This window comes from Heliangelus exortis, chromosome 22 (genome assembly GCF_036169615.1).
Source record: "Heliangelus exortis chromosome 22, bHelExo1.hap1, whole genome shotgun sequence".
In the NCBI taxonomy this organism is placed as follows: Eukaryota; Metazoa; Chordata; class Aves; order Apodiformes; family Trochilidae; genus Heliangelus; species Heliangelus exortis.
Window position 1 is genome coordinate 943,308 of NC_092443.1, and position 15,279 is coordinate 958,586.

Consider the following 15,279-nt stretch of genomic DNA (forward strand, 5'->3'; position numbering starts at 1 on the left):
CCCCCTCCCAGCCCCTCACCCCCTTTGTGTCCAGCAGCATCTTGTCAGCTCAGACCTGGCTCTCACACACCTCTCCTCAGCCTCTCCCTTCCTTGCCCCAGGACACAACTCCAAACGTGTGCTTGGTATTTCCAGCAGGACACAACCAAAACCCAGTCCTGTTTAGACATCTGTGCAAATTGAATGAAAAAAAAAAAACACCTTTTTTTTCATCATATGAAATCTATCTGATCAGGATCTACCTTGTGTTTATAGGAGCATCTTACACAAAATTAATACTCTCTATATTACATGTATTTTATATATAATAATATATGCTTATACATCTTTCCCTAAGTGCAAATGTCAGTCCTCAATAATTATTTGGCTGCCAAGGTCACCCAGAAGCAGGGAGGCAGATTCTTACCCTTACCTGTGCAGAGGGGAGCTGGGCCAGCCCAGGCCAGGAGAGGTGGCCCAGATGGGGCAATCACCAGCATCCTCATCATCTCCACAGCTCCAGCAGCAACACAGCCCTGGGCTTGCTCCTGGAATAACAGGGAATAACAGGCTGGCTGGGGAAGTCCTTCAGGGACAGAGGTGACAGTCAGAGTGTCACCAACAACTTCCCAAGAGGAAGCTGCTTCTCAGCTAACCCAGGTGACATTCCCTGGGGGATCAACACTGGGGGTGGGTGTTTCTCAGACACTTTTTGGGCTGCAGACCAGTGTGCAGAAACCAGGGATTTGAACATTTTTACATTATAGACAAATCCAGTGCACATCAGGGGCTGCTAATGACACAGCACATCTGCATATTAATTAACCCCCATGGCAGTACCCATGTCCCCACCCCAGAGAACTCTGTGACTTCCAGCTCACTCCTGTTCTTCCATTTCTGAGCCCAGGAGTGCTGAGTAACTCCCTGCATGGGGAGGAGAGGATCCCACGGATGGGAACGAGCGAGTGAATGAAACAACAGAGGAGTGGAGGTGTTCTCACAGCCAGGGGAAGGGGAATGCTTGAGGTTTTCCATGAAAGGACAGAGGAGCCGTTCCCATAGCAACCGAGAGAGTTGCCAGGCTGCAGGAGATGGTTCTGATGCCTGGCACCAGTCACACACACAGCGAGGGGTCTGAGGAGAAAGCCAGCACTGGTGCTTTATCCAGCTGCAGTCTGTGATGAGGAAAGGCAACGGGACTCCTTAGGCCCAGGGGAGAGCAGCTTTCTACACGAAATCAAAGAGAGAAATCACTGGGATAAGAGTGGCAGGAGAACTCGTTACAGCTTCCTCCTAGTTTTGTCTTAGGTGTTCATGAACACAAACCCATTAAACCAAACTGGTTGCTGAACACTGCAGCAGGGGTGAGTGATGCTCCTCTGGAAACCACACCAGCCCCTGCCCTTCTGCCCTCCTCAGTTCTCCAGCAAACATCACCGAGGGCTGAAAGTCTCCTGGACTCTTGAAGAAGTTGTCTGAACTTCAACACACGATGGGTTTTTTTGGTTAAAAAATGTCACCAATTCGTTGTTCCTATTGCGTGAGGCAGAGAAGCCAAGGCCATGGGAGTTACTGCCAGGGCCTACAGCTGGTTTCCTAACAGCTCAGTGACTTGTCACAACCTGTGAGTTCTTTGACAAGGAATTCAAAAGAGGATCTGGAAAGGCTGATTTGGAGCCATCAGAGCCAACACCAGACACTCCTAGCACAGCAGGACCCAAGGTCTTAGGGTCCAGTGTCTTCAGACACCCAAGCAGGACCCTGCAGGGTGCTTCCCTCATCTCCATCCACACTTGTCTCCAGCCAGAGCCCATGAATGTTGTCCTGCCAGGACAGGCAAGAATCTGCTCGTCAAAAGCCCTCTGTAATTACAGATAATTCATGAGAGATTAAACAGAGACCATGGTGCTCATTTGGAGCAGGGAACAAAGCTGCTTAGGACCTACTGGACCTGCTGTGTTGCTGTTGCTACCCAGGCTTCATTTCCCAAGTCTGTAATGACTCAAATGCTGCTCCAAGTGCAGTTCAGGGGAATCAACATCACCTGCAGACCCATCTCCCTCTCCTCCCTCTCTCATTCACGTGCAGCCTCTCCTTCCTGAGATCAGAAGCCATCAAAGATCTGGAACCAGAGGAAAAAGTGGAAATACTCCTGCCAGCAGAGCAGATCTCAGCCTTCAGAGCAGACAAGGTTTTTTTCAGAGTTAGGAAGAGGTCCTGCAGAATCTGTCAGCACCTCCCGTAGCTCATGGGACTCAACAGTTAATAAAAGACAAAGAACAGATGCTCTGAGCTCTTTCTTCTGAGGATTTTTAATTGCTGCTACCTACAAATGTGGTTGAAAAAGTGGTAATGTGAAACTTGCACTCTTAATCATCCCATGGCTTTGTATCATTTGCTAATGACTCAGCACCAGGATCTGATAAACATTTCACCACTTTAAATTCTGTTAACCCTGACCAGACAAGGCAGCTTTGGCACAGCAACCTGGCAGCAGGCAATGGGAAAGAATTGAAATCCCAAAGTAACAACTTCTCTCTCCTGAGTTATGGACTTTTTTTTTTTCTCTAACACCACAGAACCCAGCCAGGGTTTGGTCTGGCTGAAGCTGGGTGGCTGGAGTCAGGAATTCTTTTTCCCACTGCCTTTTTCCCACAGAGCTGACACTCCCAGAACCAGGGGAAGGAAAGGAAGAGATGGAGGCTCCTGGGCTGCTGCCTTCAGAGCAGGCAGATGCACAAACTGGGCTCTTCCTCTTCTCTGAGCACAGGCCCTGCTGATCAGGAGAACACAGCACAGACTGAGCTCAGCTGCAGACCCAAGGGAGAGACCTTTGCCCCTTGTGCAATTGTTTTGCAAGAAAAGGAAGCTGGTTTCACTGCATCCAGTTTTTCAGCTTCATCCCTCTCATCAAACTCCCCTTGCAGGTCCAGCAGGACAAAATCCACCCAGGTAGATGGTTTAGTTGCTTTCTGTGAAGTTATCCTGGACTGATCTTGTTATCTTTAGTATGGTTTCCAGGTGCTGATGGGTTCTCCTCTTCTTGCCCTGCAGAGGATGTCAGTAGCCAGGCTGGAAAATCTGATTCACCAAGGCTTAAAACCTGATTCTCCTGGAGGGACCAAAGAGCTGAAACCCTGTCTGATCTATCCTCAGCACTGAGGGCTGCCCTGAAATCAGGTAGAGCTGCCCCTAGTCCCTGTTTTAGACCCACCTGAAGCTCTGAGCAGCTCGGTTGTCCCTTGCTTTTAATGCTGAGCCCAGCTCTGGTGGAGGCAGAGGGCTGGCAAGGGTACCCAGGGCTGGTCTGTGGGTTCAGAGCCATGGGGATGGAGCTTGGAGCAGTCCACAAGCCCTTAACATGCCAGCCTGATGGGGAAAGAAAAGTTGGAAAGTCAGATGGAGAACACAGAGAGCTCTGTGGTCACTGGGGGACCTGTAACTGTGCAGCAATACTCCCAGGTCCTGAAAAGCAGCTCCAGAGAGACACCTCTCCCAAGACAGCTGAATTAATGGTGGCATTTGGGTGCCAGGACAGACTCCTTACTGCTGTACAAAAGGGAACATGAAGCAGCATCTCTGTGTCATCCATCAAGACTGCAAGAAAGGCCAGAAATGTTCCAACCCAGCCTGTGCTGCTGTCTCCTCTCTGCTGCTGGGAGAGACTCTGAGCACTGGGACACAGCCCCAGGGGACCAAGGTCTAAACCAGCATTTACAGCTCCAGAGGTGCCCTTATGAACACCAACAGGCAAACCCTGTGCTGCTCCCCATCCTCAGAGGTACTCACCACTTAACTCCTCTTTATTTTTTAGGCTAAGATGGTCATATTTTGGGGCAGATGTCACCAAGGAGCTGTAACACCATCACCCAGCAGCACACCAAGTCTCTGGCTCACCAGGTTGTGCCATGGCTCTGCAGCAAGGACTGAGCTGCTGCCCCTCCACTCCTCTGGGTCTTTCTTCCAGGAGAAATCCATTGGGCTGGGCATGCTCTGCCTGCCAGGTGGTTTGGCAGTCATTTTACTAGAACATTTTATACTATAACATAATTTATAACTATAATATAGTTACATTTTACTGTAATAATTGTCTTTTCCACTGATTTGACAGTCAGACCTGGTTCCTCTGCTTCTGTCACTCACTGCAGACCCAGAGCTCTGCCACCCTTCTGACCCAGCTCAGTGTAAAACGTCCAGTGAGATGTTAACCACCCCAAAAGCCTGGAAAACTCCTGAGTTATTACTAACTCAGATCTCCCAGGAGATCACAGAGCACAGGGAGAGGACCAGATCACTCGAGCTAATTAGAATTAATTATAAAAATTCATTCCCCAGTCAGGCTCAGGAGGTTTAGAGACAACCCATGGGATTTTTTCCTCTCACACCCCTGCTGTTAGACAAACTAACCCAAGTGTGGATGTGCTTCCAGCTCCCCAGGCCAGACAGGGAGGGATCTCCAGCAGCAGGACAGGGGTGCACTACCCTCTAGTGTGCACCCAGGGCAGAGCAGGGTGCTGCACCCAGCTGGAACCTTCTGTAGAGCTACAAAAAGATTAAAAACAAAAGGAATCCCATAGAATCATAGAATATTCAATTTCTGGCCTTCTTTGTAAAAGCTTGAGAAGATGGCTGCTGACTGCTGCTCAGCCCAGTGACACTGCTGGAGATCTCTGACTGATGCACCAAGTCCTACCACGTACCAAGGGAGTTAAACCCCAAAGAGGAAACTGCATCTTATCTCCTGGTATCTCCTTCTGCTCAGCATCTTCTCCAAAGGTCCCAAAGAGCAAAGTAATGACCAGAGGAAGCCAGGATTGGCCTCCAGGTGTTCACACTACCTGCTCAACCCTAAAGGAGCTCAGCACTCCGTGACCAGTTCTTAACATCCAGTTCAAAAGCACAAGATACCAAGCTTAAAAATATGCATTTTCTTTTTGAAAAAAACCACACACATGTACAGGCAGCTTTGAAGTGGATCTACAAGAAGACACTCAGCTATCTTTAAGAACAGTAAACTTTGGAATGCACTGCATACAGAGTTTTCTAACCAGCAAGAGCCAGTGAGCTGGGTAAACTGCAGTGTTTCCTGAAGGAGCTTCAGTGGCTTTTTGGTTGGTTGGTTGGTTGGTTTGTTGGTTTGGTTCCACCCTGTAGGCAGACACTGAAAGGCAGCCCCGAGAGGTGCTGCAGAGCACTGGGGAAGTTCCTCTCTCTTCCTCTGGCACTCCAGGCAGAGCTCAGCGTGGGGCTGGTGTGGGCACAGTGGGCAAGGGCAGCTCCATGGGGGGAGTCTCAGTCACTTCTGCTGGACTTGGCTTGTGAAGCTCCAGTTTCTCTGTGAGTTGGGTATAAAGCTCCTTCACGGCCTCCCCACTCTGCAAAATGAGAATTAGGGAGGGGAAAAACAGCAGAGTCAAACTTCACTCTAGCTGCTACTGAACAAGAACACCAAGGGTGCAACCACCCTGCCTGTTTTAACCCAAACCAACCCAAAAGAGGAAGCTACAAAGTAATTAAGACAGGGACAGCACAGCAGGTGTTCCACTTCAGCAAGGTTTGGAAAAGCAGCTGCATTCATTTGCAATTCATTTTGCCTTTCTCTTCTTACCTGCTTGGTGGGTTCCAAAGCCTTCTGGAGAGACTCTAACTTGGCAGGCACCACTTTGTGATGCAGGTGGAGCAGCAGTCTCAGCACATGTCTGTGTACATTCTCCTTTCTAGAGAAAGCAATTTGAAAGAAGAGTAACCCACCCAAACCACCACCTCCAGATCAGCAAAGTTACAGCAAGAGCACCAGAATAATTGACACACCCACAGACCAGCAGCTTTGGGATCATTTCCCAGCCCACCTGAGCACTGAGCACCTGTGTGCTAAAAGTGCTAACCCTGCCTTCCACTTCCCTGCAATTTAGGTAATTATTTAACAGGAGGGGACTGTAGCAATCCTGAGGCAGGAGGGGAAGATGTTCAGCTGCAACCAGATTTTCAGCAGCTGGGATGTTTGTTCCTCTGTGTGTGGAGGCAGTGGCTGCAGCAGATCCTGAGCTGTGCTCACTGCTGGGGAAGTGTCCTGGAGGCTGGAGCTGGTTTTGCAGCAGTTGGGCCACATTAACTTCACAGAATTAAGAGATAAAAACAGATTTTCAGCCTGCAGCTGATACTGCAAAGAGCTGAAGTTACTGCAAAGCAGGAAGGAGACTGTGCTGTGTAGCTCCAACACATGGATAATGAGCCACAATTCAGGTAAAAATTTATAATCAACACTCCACAATTTTCCTGTTAAAAACTTGATCACAAAAGACAAACTTTTCCTTAAAGAAAAACAGCACCAGGCTAATTATTTCCACTGTATGTGAAGAGTTTGCTGAACAATTAAACTATAGATAAAAGCAGATAAAAGCAGTACAAACTCAGCTATCCTATAAACTCACTTTCCCTGAGGAAAATCAGATTTACCTGGAGCAGGCAGTGAGAAAGAAACCATCAAAGAGACTGGTGCAGAACTCCTCGAGTGCAAATTCATCACCCAGCAGTGTGAGGTTGCCAGTGAGCAGGTGCAGGAAAATGTCACTGAAGGCCAAGTCACTGAATGTCTCAACTGCACAACACGAAAAGGAAAGACTGAGGCTCACAGGGGTGTGGGGAAACCTGACAAACACAGCAGATCTTCCTGCTGAAAACTTTGCAGTGAGATTTTAAAACAGGCAGCCCAGAGAGGTGGCTTTGGTATTTCAGACACAAAAATGCAGGAGCTGAGCTGAGGGTTCAAAGAGTTCCAAGAGCCCCAGAGCTGGGGTGAGGGAGTGGGGAGTGAACCCCCCTGCCCACCACTGCTGGGAGCTGCAATTCCTAAGATTGCTTCAGATCCCTCCTGCAGTTTCCCCCAGGGAAGGTAATCCCAGGGAAGAATTTAAGGCTGTGCTCAATCCTGTTTTGCTACACAGCACACAAAGCCAAGTCCCAAGACTTTCTGGCCACATGAATTACCATGAGCAGCAGCAGAATTAAGCCACCTGCTCATTTATCCTTCAGATTCATTCCAAGCAGCTCCCAGCTAATCCCACTGCAATTCAGCCTTTGATCTCAGGAACCACTGACCTTCAGCCACTATCTCCAAATCCCTGGATCAGCAGGAATCTATCCCAGTTGCAGGTAAGAACAAACACTCCTGCAGGGCCTTACAATGGAGTCAGCAGAAGAGCCAAAGCAAAACATTACATCTCTGACTCTGAAATCACTTTCCCTGCAGCTTTACTTGTCTCCCAGGTGTCCAGTGCAAGGCAAACAGCTCAGGAACAGAAGACAACAACTTACCCAGAGCTGGCAGCAGCCTAAGGAAAGCATTCTTGTTCCTCTGCTTAGTGATGTGAAGGATGTAATACAGCCCAATCTCACAAGCTATTCTGTTCTCCTGCAAGAATCTGTTATGGCAGAAAAGGGGTTTTTTTAAGAGGGTTTAAATCCTGTTGGATAGCAATCAAGAAGCTAACCTCAATGTTCATCAGGAGCAGCCACTCAGTGACTGAGTGATCACACCATGGTCACTACCACATCCCAGGAACCTGTACTGGTCAGCAAACACTTCCCTATCCCCCAGACCAACAGTTGGATTTGATTGTGAACATCTTGTGAACATTACACTAAAGCTGGGGCAGGGCTTTCTGCAGGGGGTTGCAGTGAGGGGACAGGGCAATGGTTCAGAACTTGCAGAGGGGAGACTGAGGTGGGACATGAGGAAGAAATTCTTTGGTGTGAGGGTGCTGAGCCCCTGGTTGCCCCCAGAAGCTGTGGCTGCCCCATCCCTGGCAGTGCTGAAGGTTGGATGGGGCTTGGAGCACCCTGGGCTGGGGGAGGGGTCCCTGGGCATGGCAGGGGTGGGAATGAGATGATCTTTAGGGTCCCTTCCAACCCAACCCAGTCTGGGGTTCTCTATTCCATGATTTATAACAGTGTTACTGATAAAGGAGCTATTCAAACTGGGGCTTAGAAGAAGCCCAAATACTCAAAGATGAGTCCCCAGTCCTGTTTCATTTTAGTTTCCCAGAGTGTCAGAGCAGAGCACAACCACCTGGATACAGTGCTCCAGATTCTGGCATACAGATAAGAATAGAGCTGGAAATTAGTGCAAGACCTGAGTAAAACAGAGCATGCAGAGGTTTTATTTAACTTTTTGACATCCCTGGAGTGATAGTTGGAGTGAGTAGTTTGAGTGCTGTGTGACAAAAATGCAAATTTTACAATCTATCATAGCAGACTTCAGTATGTGTGCTCACCCAGCTGCACCCAAACATCTCCCTCCCTGCCTGGGCAGCCACACAAGCAAAAGATTTGAAAGCACTAATTCCAAATATTTTCATTTGCAATCTGTCATTACAGGAAATAAGAGTATTTTTGTAGATACATTTTATCCTGGGAATCACAGAGGAAACCTCTTTTCCTAAATGAAAAGCTCAGGTCTGATTTAACCAGGACTAAATCTGACTTCAAGGAAGTGAGAGCACACAAAGTGTTTTTTCCTGTCCCTGTTGTCTGGCTCCCTGATGGTTTATCTGGTACCAAATAAAGCAGGTTACCTACTTGGTGAAAGCCTCAGGAATGGTGCTGGGGTAGGGAACTGGCCCCTTCTCCTCTGAGGGCAGCTTCTGATCCACATTGAACGTGTGATCATCCACCACAAAGGACATCAGCATGGGCAAGAACCTGGTGATCAGCTCAGCCTCCTGGGAGGGAGGGGAGAGGAGAGGGGAAAGAACAAAGCTTTCATCAGTCACCAGGTGATGTTCCTAGAGTGCTGCCACAAGCACTGAGGCAACAGCACCAGCCCCATCCCACACTGTAAGGAAACAAGCTCTCAGACATCTGTTCCAGCCAAAACACTTCCACCTCTTCCACTGCTAATTGGAAAACTGGAATTCACCTCATCCACAGAAAAACCACTGCTCAAAAGCTTTCTTTTGACAGTTATGGAGCATTTCTTTTGAGAGTCCTTTGCCAACAACTGCAAGCTCTGCATGTTAAGGGTGGCAATTCAGAACAGAAACAGTAAATTTCTCTGCAGAAGCAGTGCTGCTGGGAACACCACAGCCCTGCCACAGCTCCACACATCAGCTCCAGGATCAGGAGCTGCCTTTAATCCTGGGCAGGGAAATTCTCATGGAAAGCTTGCAGCTGAACGTGGCACTACACAAATTGCTGCTACAGATACTTGGAGGGGAAAAATGTCTTTGGAGGCAATGAGAACTTGCCACACTATTACCAGAGTTTCAGACCACCTTCTGAACCCTGCTTTCCTCAGACAAGATCTTCTGAACAAAGGTGCCAGGTGTGTAGAAGCTCCCCAGGGACAAGGAGCAACCAGTGCAGAATTTAACTGAGGTACAGTTTGATATTAAAACAAGTAAGGGCCAGGCATTCATGTAAATAAAAAAGCAGGCAAATGAAGCTTACAACATATCCACTGGAGCTGCTGCTCTGTGACACTTACATGTTTTCTTCTGTGATGAGAATGAACATTAATCAGGTGTGCAATGAAATGATAAAAAGTCCAAATGTGTTTAGTTGAATTCTAAGCACCAAAATAACTCACCATTTTTGGTTCCTTGAAGACCTGGCTGTCAATCATGTCCCAGGCCCCCTGTCCCAAAGACAGCATCCTGAGGAGCAGCAGCAGATCTGGGCTTTCCTGGAATTTTAAGAGGACAAAACCAGTTGTTTTCATCTTCTCCAAGTTGCACATACAGAGAGTTATTTGGAAGTAGTGGTTTACAATCAAAGCTCTCCTGGATTATCAGCTTTATCAAAGACTGCCAGAGATATTCAGTGCCCCCATTTAACTGACAACTGATTCTTCAAATGGGAATCAAACAACAGCCACACCTGAAGGGTTGTGGGGTTTTGGAATATTTTATAATCTAGCTGTTAGGTAGCAGGAGCCATGCAGGGAATGGCTCAGTTTGGAGAGCTCCAAAGTGCCCTCCAAGAGAGCTGCAAGGTACAAATGCTACAGATGGAGAGGCAGCATCAAGTTTCCCTTACTGCAGTTGCCACATGCAGCTTCATGGTACTGCTGCAGTGTCAGTCCCCAGCCCCTTGCTGATTAACACATCCAATTAAGGCTCAGATTAGGCAGAAAAGCTGCAACACTCACCCTGGGTAAGGTGTCCTGCCCCACCAGGTCCTGCAGGTGCCTTATGGTACTCAAGGCTAAGGTGTTGATGGCAAAGGGATCACACAAGATCATTGACAAGTCCCTGAGAAGAAGTCAATATTAAATAAATCACATTTTATTTGCACAGTTCCATCTCCAGCTGCAGGACCTGTGTGTTTCACTAGGCTGAGATGCTTGGGTTTATTCTTTGTTGTAACCCTGTGGGGAATCCTAAGGGTGCTGAGCCCCAGGGTGCCCCCAGAAGCTGTGGCTGCCCCATCCCTGGCAGTGTTGAAGGTTGGATGGGGCTTGGAGCACCCTGGGCTGGGGGAGGGGTCCCTGACCATGGCAGGGGGGGCTCTGAGGGGGCTTTAAGGTCCCTTCTGTTCCAAACCAGGGATTCTGGGATTCTATAAACTCCCAGAGGTGACACCAAAGTGCTGTGTGCCTCTGGACACTGTTTTTATAAGCACATCTTCAGACCCTGCAGAGCTTAACAAGATTGGGGCACAGGGCAAGCACTGCACCAGCACCTTCACTATGACCATGTAAAACCTGAATTTCTGTCTCTTGTTAATTAAAACCTCCATGACTGTTGTTTCTCTGGCTTGGAAGCACACACTGCCTGAGAACAGCTACTAAAGCTCTGCTGCACAGCACCCCAGCAGGAGACCTCCCCCAGTCAGTCCCAGGGGTGGCAGCCTGTCCCCAGAGCTGCCTGGCTCTGGGCATTGCTGCTCAGGAATGTGCTGGGTTTGGCCACTCCAAAGAGCCCTGGGCTATGAGCCAGCTCTGGGGAAGAATCAGCCCCTGCAATACCTGTCAGATGTTGTGCCTGCCAGGAGCACATTCCCAGGTTTTCAATAAGGAGCCCAAGTGCCTTACCCCAGCACTTGTTCTTGTCCTTTCTTCACTCCATCCAGGAACCCCTGCAGCTCCCGAGCTCTCTTGTTGTCCACAAACTTCTCCCTAATGCAGGCATCCAGGCACCAGGTGAACTGTCACCAAAAAATACAAATAGAAAAGGAGAAAGCTTTATGAACCCCAGCAACTCATTAAAGCAGCAGTAAAAGTTATGATGTCACAGCAAAGAGGCTCAGAATATCCTCCAGACACCTGGAACTGAGGGGGCTGATTTATATGCTTAGGTGCAGCACCAAGCTGGTGACAGATAGAGGAGGCCAGAAATAAACACCCCAGCAGGAGAGCAGAGGCTCCAGTGCTGCACACAGCTTGGGGTTTGGAGTTTATCACCCCAGGCAGAACAAGGAGGGAAAACCAAGCTTTGACTAAAAACCTGGGGCTGGCTCATGGTGTCTGGTGGTGTTTCAGCACCTACACAGGGCAGATCAGACACTGCTTTTCACACTGCACCAGTACCACTGGTTTGGATGATTTATGGGCTATGAAATGGAAGCAAGCTGCTAACCAAGAGGAAATTTTCCCCTGAAGCTCCAAGGAGTACAAGGTGATTTTTGGATTGAAGGCCTGAACTCTCTTCAGAGAGAGGAGGCAGCTCTGAAGCCCTGCAGGGCAGCACAGGAGGGGACAGGGAACTCTGCAGGAAAGCAGCCCCAGGTACCTTGTGGCAGGGGTCAACGTTGCAGATGTCATTGATCTCCAGGTCATGCAGGGACATCAGGAGCTCTGCCCTCAGGGTGCAGTAATGGACATTCCTTGTCCTCAGGAACAAAGTCCTCAGGAACTGCAGCACCATGTCATACAGCTTCACGTTCTTCCCTATCATCTGGGTCAGCTTCTGAACCACCTGAACCCAGAGAGGGAAACCAAACACACCCACACACTCAGTGCCAAGAGATCCTGTTATTTTACACACACAGAATGAAAATCTTTTATCAAGACTGAAATATCAGCACCAACACGAGCTCCTGAACAAGAATTCCTGACACCAAGACTTCCAAGAGTTTGTTGCTCACACATCTTTCACAGCCACCACGTAAGAATAAAAAATGTGAAAAGGCTCCCTTGCTAAAGGGAATTGCAGCACTGGTGTAAAACAAAGTCTCAGCTACATGAAATGGGCCAGAGGCAGAACCTGTTACTGCTGAATTTAATGTACACTTGTTTTACCATGAGCAAAACTCCCTTTGCTTTGGAAGTTTTTTATTTCTATCTATTTACCTTCAGCCTACAGGCAGCAAAGTGAAGGTTTTAGCTGGGACAGGGTTATTTTTTGTCAAGCAGTTTGTCTGGGGCTGTTTTGGGTCTGTGTGAAACACACCAGGGGGGTTTCAGTGACAGCCTCAAGGCCTCTCCTGCTCCCCCCCTGCCAGCAGAGTTCTGGGGGTGCACAGAAAGCTGGGAGGGGGCAGCACAGCTGGGACAACATCATTTGTTCTTTTTGGGTTTTAATTTCCTCTCTCTTTGTTGTTGTGGTTTTTTCCCTTACAAATTCCTCTCAAATTATTCACCACTTTTTGTCTCAGTTTCTCTGAGTTTCTCTCTGTCCCAGCAGGAGGAGGGAGGGAGCAGACACCTGGTGCCAGCCAGGGTGAAACCACAACTCTGATTTATTTTTTGCTGATTCTTTAAAAGCACACAAACAGCATCAGCTACTGCATGGCACTGAGCAACTACTGAAAAATAATTCCTGCTATCTTTATCAAGGCATGGAGAAGAAAATGTCCTGGTATTTCTTGCAGATGCTTTATCTAACTAAACCCCTGCAGCAGGGGAGTTGAGTGGGTGGCAGATTCTCCTCTGCTGGGGCTGCCTGGAAGCTGAGGGGTTCATTCCCCTCACAGACCTGTGGGCAGAGCTCGTCCTCACCTCTCCTTGACGCCTTGTCTTGGGAGATGAGCTGAAGAAGTTGTGCAAGACAGAGATGTCACTGCTGAAGAGAAGGTTTTCTTTCTCCAGGATGTATTGCTTCAGCAGGGGGGACACCTCATCCCCAAACAGGGCCTGGTTGTCCTGCCAGATCTGGCGTTTCACCTCCACTGCACAGGCCTTGTACAGCTCCTTGTCACCCATCACCAGCTTCAGCTTCTTCTCAGGGACCTGTGACCAGCACAAGAGTTACCCCAGGGGAGAGCAGCTCTCCTGCTGCCTGCCCAGCCAAGGACTGGCTGGAGGAGACACCTAAACCACCAGCTCAGGCAGCCTGGCAATGGCCACAACACCATGCAGCAGGTTCATCTCTTGCCTGGCCTCTCCTCTCACAGCCAGACAGCCCTAAGGCACCTCCACAACCAACCTATGCACCAAACTTTCCTTTATTTCTGGCAAAGAGGGAAAAAGAGTTCTTTTAAACCCACAATGCTGAGATCTGGGGCAATATCTGAGACCTCAGCAGCTTTAAAAAACTTCTAGGAGCAGTTTTGAATCCATTGCCTCAAGTACTGCACCAATAAATTGCTGCTTGATAAAGCTGCTCCTGGAGGCTGATCTCACACATCTCAGTCTCACTCCTCTCTACTTCCAGTTCCATCCCTCAAATCTTATTTTCCACTTATCAGGGATTTTTAAATCAGCTGTGGAAAACTCCACCCACCAGTGAACATGACCATGAGAATGGGGCAAAAGAGGGAAACATTCTGGCCAGATTGTCAGAAGATAAAATGCTTTCTGAAGGGCTCCAAGCTGCTGCCAGAGACAAGAATGCAGCAAATCTGCAGCCACTCCTCACACTGAGTGACAAACCCCTGGAGCTCTGCCCAGAGATGTGACAGAAGGAGGCAGCAGCACGGGGGCTTCACCTTGGGCAAGTGCTTCATGACACACATCACCACGGGCTGTATGGAGGGCATCTTGACCAGGGAAAAGCTCTTCTCCAGGAGATCCTCCAGCTTCTTGTACCTGAAAACGTGCAACAAGAGACCAAGTTCTGTGCAGCACTAAAGAACCAAACCAGAGCCACCTCACCGGGAGCTGAATTCTCCTCTGCAGGGCTCTGATGTGCACACAGAGCTCCCCACTCATCCCAGCACCCAACGAGACCCCAGACAAACCTCTCCTCCACTTTCCCTTCCAAAGCAATGGCCGAGACCCTCTCCAGCAGCTTCTCCCTCAGCTCATCGAACACGGACTGGTGGAATTCCAGCCTGGGGGTGCCGTGCAGGTCCAGGAAGGGGAGTGCCGACTGGAGGGAGGGCAGGAGCACTCCATTTTCTGTCTGCCAACACAAACACAAACAGCGGGCGGGAGGAGGGGGCTCCCAGCTCCCAGCCAGCAAGTCCCAGCAGGGCCTGCAAGTCCCAGACGGGTTAGAAAATAAAAGGAGGAAACCCCCCTCCCCCCTCAAAACGAAGCACATTTCCCACCTGGGGTCTTCTCCCGCTGCCGGCTGCCCCCCAGCACCCTGGGGAGGGTCCCAGCACCCTGGGGAGGGTCCCAGCACCCTGGGGAGGGTCCCAGCACCCTGGGGAAGCTCCCAGCACCCTGGGGAAGCTCCCAGCACCCTGGGGAGGGTCCCAGCACCCTGGGGAAGCTCCCAGCACCCTGGGGAGGGTCCCAGCACCCTGGGGAAGCTCCCAGCACCCTGGGGAGGGTCCCAGCACCCTCGGCCCCTCCTTCCCAGGCCGTACCTGGAACTGCTCGATGGCTTTCAGCGGCTCCGTGCAGTTGGTCAGCGTCTCCTTCAGGTCCTCGCCGTTGGCCACCCCCAGCTCCTGCAGCCCCGCGTACATCTCGGTGCCAACCGAACGGAACCGAACGGACCCGCCCCGAACCCCCCGGGCCCACTCCCGCCCCGGTCCGCCCCGCTATCGGCTCCCCCAGCCAAGCGCCGTCCGTCCCCCTGCCTCGCCCCCGCGGAACCCGCACACAGGTTCCGCCGCACACTGGTTCCGCCGCACAAAGGTTCCGGCGCTGCCGCCGCCGGGTCCGAGCCTCCCGGTACCGGGGAATTGGGCTTTCCCCGACCCGATTGCGGCCCTGCAAGCCCGTGCTGCCGGCAGAGCTGCTTCGGAGTAGCTTCATTCTTATTCCCAGACCCAGTCCCTGCAAAGAGGGGCAGAAAGCAGAACAAGCAGAACCTCTCCTGGAATTGGGACGTTTTGCTTCAGAAATCGTGGTTTCAGGGACCTTCATGGGGGTTGCTGTGCTCACCTGCACTGCCCCTGGCTCTGTGGGGACACAAGACCCAAGCAGCCCCCACCATCTGCCCCCAGCAGAGACCAAAGCAGCCAAGA

The 15,279-nt window shown here is 50.1% G+C and overlaps 1 protein-coding gene and 1 long non-coding RNA gene across 3 annotated transcripts; both read right to left on the reverse strand.

The window, feature by feature from the left end:
• Positions 1-2,275: 2,275 nt before the first annotated feature.
• On the reverse strand, positions 2,276-4,878 carry LOC139806388 (uncharacterized). The gene is made up of 2 exons (XR_011730231.1): positions 3,661-4,878; positions 2,276-3,348 (listed from the first exon to the last, which is right to left on the reverse strand). It is a non-coding gene; the product is annotated as an uncharacterized lncRNA (long non-coding RNA).
• A 2-nt stretch (positions 4,879-4,880) lies between these two features.
• Positions 4,881-14,870, reverse strand: NELFB (negative elongation factor complex member B). 2 transcript variants are annotated; one of them, XM_071765913.1, is made up of 13 exons: positions 14,674-14,870; positions 14,098-14,261; positions 13,846-13,945; positions 12,917-13,147; positions 11,709-11,894; positions 11,012-11,124; positions 10,127-10,229; positions 9,566-9,661; positions 8,557-8,699; positions 7,294-7,400; positions 6,436-6,577; positions 5,588-5,696; positions 4,881-5,354 (listed from the first exon to the last, which is right to left on the reverse strand). In XM_071765913.1, the coding sequence occupies exons 1-13, from the start codon at positions 14,773-14,775 to the stop codon at positions 5,217-5,219; spliced, it is 1,734 nt and encodes a 577-aa protein (XP_071622014.1). In that variant the 5' UTR covers positions 14,776-14,870; the 3' UTR covers positions 4,881-5,216. The 2 variants fall into 2 exon arrangements, with proteins under 2 accessions (XP_071622014.1, XP_071622015.1); XM_071765914.1 differs by lacking the exon at positions 14,098-14,261 and having other exon boundaries at positions 14,674-14,811.
• Between the last annotated feature and the right edge of the window lie 409 nt (positions 14,871-15,279).

Coding starts and splice junctions, on each gene's coding strand:
- NELFB (XM_071765913.1), bottom strand. CDS start 14,775: ATGTACGCGGGGCTGCAGGAGCTGGGGGTGGCCAACGGCGAGGACCTG. Junction 11,125..11,708: donor ACGTTGACCCCTGCCACAAG/GTACCTGGGGCT, acceptor TTTTGGTGACAG/TTCACCTGGTGCCTGGATGC. Junction 7,401..8,556: donor ATTCCTGAGGCTTTCACCAA/GTAGGTAACCTG, acceptor CTGCCATAACAG/ATTCTTGCAGGAGAACAGAA.